The 11,954-nt window shown below is 35.2% G+C and overlaps 1 protein-coding gene across 1 annotated transcript; it reads left to right on the top strand.

Annotated features, from left to right (window-relative positions):
- Positions 1-2,205: 2,205 nt before the first annotated feature.
- On the top strand, positions 2,206-11,534 carry LOC117406530 (aquaporin-8-like). Its single transcript, XM_034010604.3, has 8 exons — positions 2,206-2,301; positions 2,981-3,031; positions 3,217-3,338; positions 8,072-8,338; positions 8,895-9,021; positions 9,258-9,472; positions 9,753-9,887; positions 10,488-11,534. The coding sequence occupies exons 1-8, from the start codon at positions 2,206-2,208 to the stop codon at positions 10,528-10,530; spliced, it is 1,056 nt and encodes a 351-aa protein (XP_033866495.2). The 3' UTR covers positions 10,531-11,534.
- The last annotated feature ends 420 nt before the right edge of the window (positions 11,535-11,954 follow it).

Genomic DNA, 11,954 nt, shown 5'->3' with positions numbered 1-11,954 from the left:
AGCATTGCAGTGGTGAACCCTGTATGGGATCAAAATCCAATATAATCCTGTCGGATTTGAAAAATAAATCCCAGTTTGAGATACTCAAAATGAAATATGACTCTCTGTCTATGTTTAATATAAACAGAATTATTTACTAACTGCCATGATAGAATATCAATATCTGATTCGAGGTTATTGCTGACTATTTCTATATTCAAGACGCTTACAAAATGTAAATCAAATAATATATTTACTATTGTAGAACCAGATACTCTTAATGAGCTACTAACATTTTTTTTTTTATATCTGGGTGTCAGTATCATTTATTTAACATCAAGTAATCAAAGAAACTACAAAATGAGATTGCAAAAGACTACCGGAAGCCATAATAGTAGTACAGTACTTCATGTTAGATTTCGAAATGTCACAACAATTTTATAGTTTTTTGTTAAGTAAATGGAAAACTACAATGCTTTATGTAAGTCAATATGTTAACAAACAGTATTCAGCAGGTTTCATTCGACTTTAGGAAGTTAATTCTATAGGGTGATGCAAAACTTTTGGCCATAACTGTATGCATCAAAGTCCAAGTAAATAATACTGTAAATATTATGCTACACTATGTTCTGGTTTAATTTAAATAATATAGTTCTGCAGCTTGTCCAATGCCAATTATGTAATTGGTGAAATAAACATTTATAGTAGCTGTTGAATTCATTGTCAAAAACCCTGACTGACATTTGATTCATCAAATGTATCTAAAGTTATTGTATTTCTTGCTCTTGTATTACTTGTATTGTAACACTTGAAATGTATTTGCTTACGATTGTAAGTCGCCCTGGATAAGGGCGTCTACTAAGAAATAAATAATAATAATAATAATAATACACAACTGATGATAAAAACAAGATGAGTCCAATTATTGTGATGCTGATTAATCTGGTACTAAAGGTGACCAGGATTTCTGACCAGGATTTATCAGTGCAGGAAAGATTTGATGCAAGATTTAATTTTGCTAACCATTTGTAGTACAGCTTCACTGATCTTGGGAAGGTTGTGTAATTGATTCATATATACAGTATATATGAATCAATTACACAACCTTCCCAAGATCAGTGAAGCTGTACTACAAATGACACTCAGAAAAGCAAAATTAAATCTTGCATCGAATCTTTCCTGTACTGATAAACAATCAGAAATATTTATTAACTGGTGAGCAATTTTTTCAATGAGCTCATTCAGTTGATATTTGATATACGGCAAACACGCACTCATTAATACCAGCAACAGAGGGCTACCCCAGCGCGAGCTGTCCAACTGTCAAACTGTCAAACAGCAACACATCTCCACATAGTGTGTACTTAACAAAGAAACCACTTCAGAGCCACCCAAGTCCAATGAAAATCATGTATGTCCAAGAGAAACCCACGTTTCCAACATCAAAACTACCTTGGCAACGGGCTCTCTGCATTCAATCTTTGGGCCAAACTGTAATCTTCCATCCACAGAGGAAAATGGTTTGTAATACACTCTGATTCTGACTGAAGATAGGCTACTTCTCACAAAAAGGTACAATTTTAGCAAACACAAACACCCTCGGAACAAGCTAGTAAACATAAAAATGGCAAAATAGTTGTATATAAAAAATTTCACAGGGCGTAATTTTAACATGCTCCCTAACCTTTTTTTCAGCCTCCTCTAAAAACAAAACAAAAAAACAAAACACATTGCCATGGAAACCTGACTGCAAAAAGACAACAGAACTGGCACTGTGTACTGTCTCACATAATGCAAACCTTATTTTAAAGGTTGTTCAAGTTATCAAAGTTGTTACTATTTTAAATAAAATTATTTATGCAGTTCACTCTGTGTCTAATAACTCACTGCATAAACTAAGCAGAGTAAGCCCCCCCCCCACAACAAGCAACACAGAACTTTAGAACTCTGGCAGGAAAAAAAAACAATCCTCACTAGAGATTATAAAAAACACTGCATGGGGTAGTGTGTGATAAATGAGAATGTAATGCCCACCCTCTGGGTGGGATGCTTGGGTAACCCCTCAGGTGTGCATTAAATTCTCATATCACACCCTACCCCGTGCATTGTTTTCTATCAATTATATATACTATAGCTCAGTAGAACCCCAGTTACAAACACCAAACTTACGAACTGACCGGTCTACTGAACCCCCACTTTCAACTGGAAGTATGCACTCACTCAATCATGCGTGCAATGGAACCAGATAGGCACTCCTACATAAGCGGCGTGCTGGTCATGGAGAAGACAAAATTACTGTATCAACAAATGTATTCAGGAAAGGTGAGGCCGATTTCAAAGCAAGTATGGGATTCTACTGGGAACATTTTAGTTTTAAACAAAGGAGGCTGAATGGCTGAGCAAGCTGCACAAATGCATTTTGTTTTGTGTTTTTGCTACAGTTACGATTTCAGTGGTAACTTCAATTTAGCCTTTTTCCATTTATAGTTCTGTTTTAAAGACTTTAGAACCATAACAATATGAGTATTGCATTACTGTGCTGTATCCTTGTAGATAGCAGGTGTACACATTTATTAAAACCACTGTAAGCTAATTTTTGGAGTTACAGACACTTCAGACCTACAAACAACCTCCATTCCCAAGGGGTTCATAAGAGCAAGTCAGTCAATAACACAGCATGCTGATTGCAGTGTCAGACTGTATATAAACACATCCATAGACTCATCAACAATCAAGGGTTATTCCTCACATGAGTAATTGTCAATGTGAACGATATCTCAAATGGCATGTGTATAAACAGTCTCCAAAATCAATGCTGTTGTTTCACATTTACAAATTGTAAGACCTGGGGTCACTATTGTGCATGGCACTTCAGAATGTCTATCAAGAGTTGTTATGGCCTGATGGTTATAACTTGTCAAACAAAATACCTCCTATAATTAAGAAAGATAACATAGAGAACATGTTGAATATGTGCATGTACGTATGTATGTATGTCCAGGTTTTCACCTGGATCCATCTGATGCCCATTTTCTGCTCTTCCATGGTGAGGGTGAGAACCCAGTCAGCCAGTGTTGCCAAGTTGAATAGGAGGGCCGATATTACACATCCTTGTCTGGCATGCTGATTTAGTTTGGAAGCTCTAGACTATGCAGATGACATTTCCCTTCCATCAGACAACAAACCGGGCAATGGATTAATACCAGAAAACAAAAGTGATGACCGTCAACGTGACAGGCCCAGATCCAGACAAACTCGGACAGCAAGAACTTGGTAACTCACAAGCCTACACCTACCTCTGAAGCACTGTCTGGTGTGACGGTGGAACCAACACGGAAATCAAGGTCAGACTCAGAAAGGCAAGAAGAGTTTTCATCAAGCTAAGAGCAGTGTGGAAATCAAGACCATACAACAGAAAGACTCAAATCAGTATATATCAAAGCTCTGTACTCTCAGTGCTGGATGTTGGATAATGACTGATTATGACCTCAAGAAAATTACCTGCTTCCACACTGGCTGCCATCATCAAAAAAGTAGCCTTGCACTTGACACCATAAGACTACACAGAGGGCTCTAGTTGCCATCAGCCGATACAGTGAGAATAACAATTTATAACATTTTTTTTACATAAACTACATTACTTTTTTTTCTTTATATAATCATTTGTTTGTTTGTTTGTTTGTTTTATTTTAGCATATTCTGTTATGTTTCAACTTTAGTTATTTTCTTCTTTCCCCATGGGACCAATTATCACAAGATCATTCTGTTTCCGAAATATTGCATGTTCCATCAGTACCATTACAGTTTATATTCAAGTTAAATAACACATTATAATAAAGTCATTTACCTTGAAAGGATGCTGGCCCTGCAGGACTGTGTTGTGGTAAGATATTGTGTGGAGTTGAATAATTGTATTAGTAATATCCCCCTGAAGTCACAAGTAGCTAACCATGTTTTATGGAAGGTTTTAGTGGTTTTGCTTGGTACACAGTTTTAGGTGTTTTTAGAATAGGTTTTATATTGAAATACCGTGCAAGGTGGTTTGAAAGGGGGGCTTTTGCAAATTGTTTTATAAAGTAAGTTGTATTAAATTGTATAATCTCCTGTAATAAATAAATAATTATTATTACTTACCTGTTTGTATGGTTCCTGTACACTCATTAGGACAGTCCGGGTGGTCAGTTCGAAATCCAAAACAACCTGGGGGCAAAGGATTATAAAGATAATTATAAAAACTAATACAGTACTTACCTAGAATTAAGAGTATTACCGGATAAACTACTATTCCCAGAAGACACTGCAGACCCATATGCCCAATGCGTTGTGATACCTGTAGCATCTGTTAGTATTTGTTGGAAGTCGTATTAATATTATTTTAGACATTCCCAGCAGCATTTGTTTATTTTCCCCAGCACAGGCAAACTCGTTTACTCTCTTTTAGCCTGTACGGTATATAATAATTTTGTTGGTCATTTATTCAAGTTTAGCAAATTACGTCGATAGGATGTGCTTGATTTTTTGTCTGCCTTTCTCCTGCCTTAACAACTTTGTTTAGAATATATTGTATGCAAAGTATGTTAGTGACGTGGTCTTGAAATCTAAATGCTGTATTCATGTTGTATACAGTGCATTTTAAAACATACACTGGCAGTGTGTAATGGTTACGTTTATTAGAATAAACTATGATGAGCTACTGTTTTCTTTTCTCTGTTGGCTAGTGGAGAAAATGCATTGAACAGCCGAATTGGAGTAAAACCTGTTTAGACTGCACTTGTAGATCTCTTGATCTACCTGTATGCACTGGACTTGCCTGACCTCAGCATCATGTTACTGGATCCTCAGCTGATGCACTATCCTTGCACTATTGCACTACTAATATGTAATTGTAGATATAACTTGTTGTAATCTTAACTAGTTGCATCCTAGTTCATAATGTATTTTAGAAATATTATTAGCACTTACTGTAAACTATACTGTTTTAAATATCAATCTTGAATTGTAGCCCTGTACAGTACTGCCCTGTAACACCTGTAATAAAGATGTTTGCCAAATAAATAAATAATAATTATAATAATAATAATATGCTTTTTTCTGCCTCTCCATTTTTTTGGCTACCAGCCGCCACTGTTTACAGTATATATAGTTAAGAACCTATATACGTTTCAGAGAATCTACAATCAGACTTCCAACCTTAAGGAATCTGCAGCTACAACTTCAATGAATTGCTCTAATAAAACAAGCACTGAAGTGGAAATCTGGCCAAAGCCTTCAATATAATGCCTACAAAAACAGAAGCCTGTCTAAACTGTGAAGTTCTAATGAGCAAACAGTATAACTGGCAGAAAGAAGGGAGATTATGCATAGGAACGGGGGCCAAATCTATATACAGTGTGAAGTGTTTTTGTTTTTTTTCTTTACAATTTTATGCTAACCTTGGTTGATGTTCTAGTAAAACATGCACTGGTTTGGCTCTGCGTATATATTATATGCAATATTAATGCCTATTCACAAACAAAGTTAAACATGACAAAAAGGTATTCCTCATTTAAAAAAACCTAGGACTACACTCACTCCTTACATGCCTTCCCCTTAAACCAACACAACTCTCTGCACCACAATTTAGTAAAAAAAATAATTTTACTCTCAAGCTCCAGTTACCTGGAACAAATAACCAAATTTGATTTGCCCTTCATCAAGACTGGGAGTTTTTAGGCAGCACATTAAACTCAATGTTCTTGATTTAACCTTTAATGTTATTTTGAACTTAGAATTAAAATTGTACTTCATAATCTTTTCAATGAAATGCTATACAATAACAATGGCCACCGATTCATATATCCTCTTATTCCTGAGATGTTCTGCTTATGAATATGTGGGCATTTATTGTTGTTTGTAGAACTGCACGCATGACAAAGTACAGTGCTCACCCTTTACAATGCTATAGTGGGGAGCCATAGTTACAAGACCGTGCTATTTGTGTTCCACCTTATAACGAGTATAAAAGGGTTACTGTGATGGCATTATGGAGCAAATGGGAGCCACAACCCTACTGTGTTAGAATGAATTCCACACTATAACGGGGAGCGTTATAATGGGTGAGCACTGTATATCTAGAAAGTATACTCCTGAAATAAAATCTATTGACATTGATATGAATTTACAGCCGTTATGCAACATGCATACATAGACAAACAAACAGTAAAACACGAACTAAGAAACCAATTTACAAAACATGTTTTAACTTTACCAAAGTATCATTTCCAAACAGTAATAGAGCAACACACTGTAAAGTAAGATTTAATGAAAGATTAGTTTCATATGTTTAACTGATTGCACATTAAAAATAATTGTCCTGTGTACTACAAAAGTGTACTGACCCAAAACAGGATGTGAATTTGCCCCTGGCAGTAAAAAGGTATTGGTAGTTATAATGGTGCGTGAGAGCACTGGTTTGTTAACAGGTAGTTTTATTTATGCGTTCCTGTAACACTCAGATGTGATAGACTGAGGGTATAAAAGGCAGTCACCAGTTGTTGAAAGACCAAATAAAACTACAGTTGCTGCAACAATTTGTCTTTATGCCGGTAAGCTCCTTAAATCTTTTCATTCAAGTAACTGTGCAGGTCATTTAGATTTACATGTTTTTTGTTTTATTGAAGAATGTTCTACAAAATAATGCTGTACTATATTACATATAATTCAAATGTTCGTATTCAGGGTTATCTATAAAACTAGAAAGGCTCAGAATAAGATATGATGCAAGGCTAAAGTAATCTAGAATGTTAATGTTGTATATTTATTGAATGCATTGTTAAATCATCAGATACTGGAGCCAACAACAGTTAAATGTCTGTAAGAGATTCCAACGGTTCAAAGGAAACGGTAAGCAATAGGTTATGTATGTATATGTATATATGTTTAAATTAATCATTTACTTACTTTCATGCTTATGTCTCTTTATTATTTGTTTATTATTCAATATAGAATACATCATTTCCCCCAGAATATATCATAATCTGAAGCCATAGAAATGCATTTTAAGTTCCATGATAACAACAAAAACACACACAGAGTATCATGTACAGACATGTGAAATATGAATAAGGGGGATATATCATTAATTGGTGTTACGTTTCATATTATTTCAATAATAATTTATTTAGAAATCATGCATGAATGCATAGGTAATTGCATAGTTATTCATGTAAATTATATTAAAGGGATATTCATGTTAATGAGGGATAGACCCTTTCAGAACCCACATGGGACTTCTTGTCCTCTAAATAAATCCACAGTTTGTGAAACAGTTTTGTACCCTTCTGTTTCAACACCATCTATGTTCATGATAGTGTTTACAAAAAAAAAACTTTTAGCAAAAACATATTTTGTAATTTGATGTAAATGTAGTTTACAAAGGAGATCATCTACAGGTGATGTCTTTGTGGAGAAGACGGAAATCCAGCCTGCCACTTCCCCAAGAAGTAAGAGATTCCATTGAAAATAGTCTTAAACCCATTGTTTATAAAACTGGTAAAGACTGTAGAAATGAATTGTACCATTAAAATGATATTCAAATGTTTCAGAATAAAGCCCTAACATTCATTAATTGGTAACACTTTATGGATCCATTATAAGTAGTTATATTTATGAAATATGTCATAATATAAATCATAACTTTCTTATATCATGTTATTGAAGACACTGAGAAAGACTTCTAGTGCAAATTTTTGTCAAATATTGTATTTTAGTTTCCTTAAGTACTATTGCATTTTATAACAAAAAATAATTTCAAACGTGTATTATCATTGAGAGCTATCATGTCTAATGATATCCTATAACTGCTATTACCTTAATTAATACAATCTTTATATTTGTTTGTTTATAACCACATTTAACAGATCTAAAGTGTTACTAACAAAGTACCATTGTAATACCATTAATTGCTATGCAAAACACTGTTTACTTTCCCACGGTATACAATTACCTAATTAATAGTACGGAACATTCTTTTTTAAGTAAGTTGCTGATAAAATTGTAAAATACATTTATCTGTAAGGAGTGTTATATTTTTTTTCCAGCATTTTTCTTGTAGACCAGAGAGTCTGTCAAAGGATCTGTTCACCATGTCTAACTTGTCAGTAAGTGATCCAGAGCTGGAGAAGCCGGCGAATGGCAGCTATTCCGATGTGTACGAGAAGTATGTGTTGCCCTGTATAGCAGAGTTCCTGGGTACTGCCTTCTTCATCTTCAATGGATGTGCATCAGTGACTGAGAATACAGAGGGGACTGGGCATCTTCAACCTGCTCTAGCACATGGGCTGGCATTGGGAATAGCAGTAGCAATCTTTGCCAGAGTAAGGTATCTATATTCACCTCATGCTTCATTGTGTTTGATGCGGCACACATGTCAGTCTCTGTTTTACCATTTAAAAACAGCTAACTCCCTAACCCCCTGTCTTCTCCCAAATTGTTTCAATCAGTTTATAGTAGGTTCTTGGTCAGAAATATGCAGGTAGCTTTTCCTCTCCCTGGTCTGTTTTACAATGGTGTTATTCTTCTATGAAAATGTGTCATTGTGCTTTTTTTCTAAATAAGGCCAAATGTCATATAAGTATACTATTGTCCAGATTGTTTTTATTTAATTGGTGATCGATGGCTAAGTTAGGAGATGATGTGCCAAATGAGAAGATTGTGGTAGATAAAGTATGTACAGGATCTCCTAAATGGATTTCACTTTATAAATAAAATCTAGAGGCACTTACAAAAAATACTCTTCATGAGAGAAAACTTTCTGGCTAAATTTCACCAGTTGGAGATTTTCCTCTGGTGCAATCACAGATATTCCAATCTGAGTTCCTGAAGTTCCCCAGTAAATATTCCTTTGAAAATCAAGTGATTCTAAGATTTTTTTCTAGTGGTGGTCACATGAACCCTGCAGTGTCCCTGGGTGCAGCTCTGATTGGTGGGCTAAACATCTTTCTGCTAATTCCTTACTGGGCAGCTCAATTATGTGGAGGAATGGTTGGCGCTGCCTTAGCAAAGGTAGGTGAAAACCCTTCTCATCAAGACCAAAGGCAATGTGCTGATAATCAGCTATACATAAGTATGAGGCATCCCTGAAATCCAGAACAAAACTTGAAAGAGTAAGAATAGTTCAGCCTCCTATTGCCATTATTATTTTAAGTGCAAAGAGCAGCTCAGGAGCGTTAGCAATGTGCAACAATAATGCCACAACCAGATATGCCTTCATGCATTTATTTTTTTTGCTTTTTAAACAGGCCATAACATCGGATGTGAAGTTTTTCAACGCAACAGGAGCAGCATTTAAGTCTATTGAACGAGATGAGCAGGTTGGCAGTGCCATCGTGGCAGAGGTGGTCATGACCGCATATTTGGTGATGACGGTCTGCATGGGCACAATAAACAAGAAGAGCACCACCACACTAGCCCCGCTGTGCATAGGTCTGTCGGTTACTGTGGGTATTCTTGCTGGGTAAGTTTCAACTGCCTTTTATATTTACTATACTATATTTGGACTGGATCTCATTCAATATTAATACATCAAGTTTACCACGTGTGGGTGCAGTATATATGGGGACCCCTATATCTACACGATCTGCTCTGGTGCTACACCAATGTTGTTTCAATTTTGTTTTGTTTTGTTTCTGTTTAATGTAGGGTTTGTTTGCCATTTTTACTCAATGTACAAAATACTTTAAAAAGGTCAAACATATGTAATAATGTTTTGGGGTTATTTGTGTGTGTGCTTTCAGAGGATCTGTATCTGGTGGGTGTATGAATCCAGCCAGAGCATTAGGATCGGCTTTGGTTGCTAACTACTGGGACTATCACTGGGTCTACTGGGTAGGGCCAATAACTGGCTCTTTGATTGTGGGCCTGCTTCTCAGGTAAGTGCTTTGAAATGTGTTTCACAACAGCTCACTGTAGCAATGAGTTTACTATTAAAAATATCAATGATATCTATCTGCGTTTCTAGAATTGATCTGTTTTATAAAGTATACCGCAGGGGTGTCCAATCACAGTCCTGGAGGACCATTCCACTCCAGGTTTAACCAATAAAATGGTATAATTAACTACCTCAGGGTATGGATAGAGATTTAATTAGTTCAATTAAACCATTTAGAACAGGGATGGAACAAAGACCAGAAGTTGAAGAACCAACTTTGGCCACCCTGGGTCTAGATATTTACAAAAAGACCCCACGTTAAAATCATTCCTAATTTAAACATACAGTAGACTACAGATCAACTTCCCTCTAAACATATTCTCGTGTTCATAGGTATTTTCCTTAATAGAGCTAACAGAGGTGTTCAGGTTATTGTTTTGGGAGTGTTTCGATTATATTTAAAAAAAAAAACAATGTGCAAGCGTGCCCAACCATTTAAAATACTATTACTTTAGAGAATGATGACTCTTCAAATAATTTCAAAATATGCTTAAAGAATTCATACCCTGTCCTGATAATTGCCTAATTTTCTTTATTGTAGAGTTTTCATTGGTGATCAAAAAATACGTGTGCTTATGACATGAACTAAACTGGAGGAGAAGAGAACCAGTTCACAGATCTCACATGTTAACTCTCTCTGGTGCACAAAAAATGTGCTAATCTTTATATTCCAAAGAAATGTATTCTGAAGAAATTAAAGTTTTACTGTACATGTACAGTTATTCTATTAAACTGAGTATTTCACCAAATGGCTACAATGGGAGGACGTGCCTTCAACCCCCGAGAAGTCTGTATATTCAATGTATTCGGACACCGTGAGGAATAAAATTAAATTCAACGATTTCTCGGATTTCAGTAATTTGTTCAAGGTCTGTGTCAGAGAGGGGTGGATAATGTACACAAGTGTCTTTTTGTGTTTTTCTTTAGCATTTACAAACCGCTAAAAATACATTATTTGAAGCGACAAAGTTGGTAGGTGAGCATAAAGACAGCGATTTTTTTGGGGGTATTTTTTCTGTTTTGCTATCTTCCAGTTAATTTCATTGTTCTTCATCCAAATCGGCATGTCTGCTTACTACTGTGGGATTTTTTGCAGTAGTAAGCTAAGAAATAAAAAAAAAATTTGTTACAGCTGTACATCTGTAACTGTAAGCAAGATGGCTACCAATACTTTAAATTCTGTGAGGCAGCATGGTGATTTTGAATATGTGACAAGGCTCCAACTGTCCATATCCATCCAATATACGGACAGCTGGAACCTTGCTCGACCAATCACATTGCTTGTTTCACATTCCATTATGAGCCCTGGATTATAAAGTGTATTATAATATTATGTAACTAAAATACCAATCTGGATCACTTTTTTTTAAATTACAGTCCTTTACATAAAAAGACTGCATAGGTGATAATACCTGTACACTGTATCATTTATGTATGACACACGCATCCACAATGTTTAGAATTCACATCCTAGCCTTGTATTTAATGTATTATGCCTGTATTTAATGTATTTGCATTGTTTTTTTACTGTTTGTATTTAATGTACCATGCCCTGTATTTCACTGTATTTAATGTATTATGCATTGTACCTCACTATATTGTAAAGCGTTTTGTGATGGTGGTCCACTATGAAAGGCGCTATATAAAATAAATATTGATTGATTTTAAAATACATGCTTCAGTGTTACAGCTTTCAACAACATGTCAATGGAATTCTGTTGACCTCAATTTTATATTTCCAGTCCACATGTGTGCTTTTGTTTATTGTATGTACAGCTATGGCCAAAAGTTTTGCATCAACTAGAATTTTAGGACAACTTAACACATAATTAAAATAAAAACTATATGAACATAATTTAGATATTTCATTTATCATCATATAATCAAAGAAACTAACTTGGTTATTGGTGACTTTGATAACCAAATGGCTAACATACATTTTTTATTATACTCTTTATTGTTAATATGTGCTGTCTCTTTAACAATGGTTAATGCTTTTTTCTAATGC

Source organism: Acipenser ruthenus, chromosome 8, assembly GCF_902713425.1.
Source record: "Acipenser ruthenus chromosome 8, fAciRut3.2 maternal haplotype, whole genome shotgun sequence".
Taxonomy (NCBI): Eukaryota; Metazoa; Chordata; class Actinopteri; order Acipenseriformes; family Acipenseridae; genus Acipenser; species Acipenser ruthenus.
The sequence above is the reverse complement of the archived record's forward strand: the minus strand, read 5'-3'. Positions and strand labels throughout refer to the sequence as shown.

Bases quoted from the DNA above. Each gene is read 5' to 3' on its own strand.
- LOC117406530 (XM_034010604.3), top strand. From the start codon at position 2,206: ATGCGTGCAATGGAACCAGATAGGCACTCCTACATAAGCGGCGTGCTG. The intron at 3,032-3,216 runs GTGAGAACCCAG...TCAACGTGACAG, and splicing joins TCTGCTCTTCCATGGTGAGG to GCCCAGATCCAGACAAACTC. The intron at 8,339-8,894 runs GTATCTATATTC...ATTTTTTTCTAG, and splicing joins GCAATCTTTGCCAGAGTAAG to TGGTGGTCACATGAACCCTG.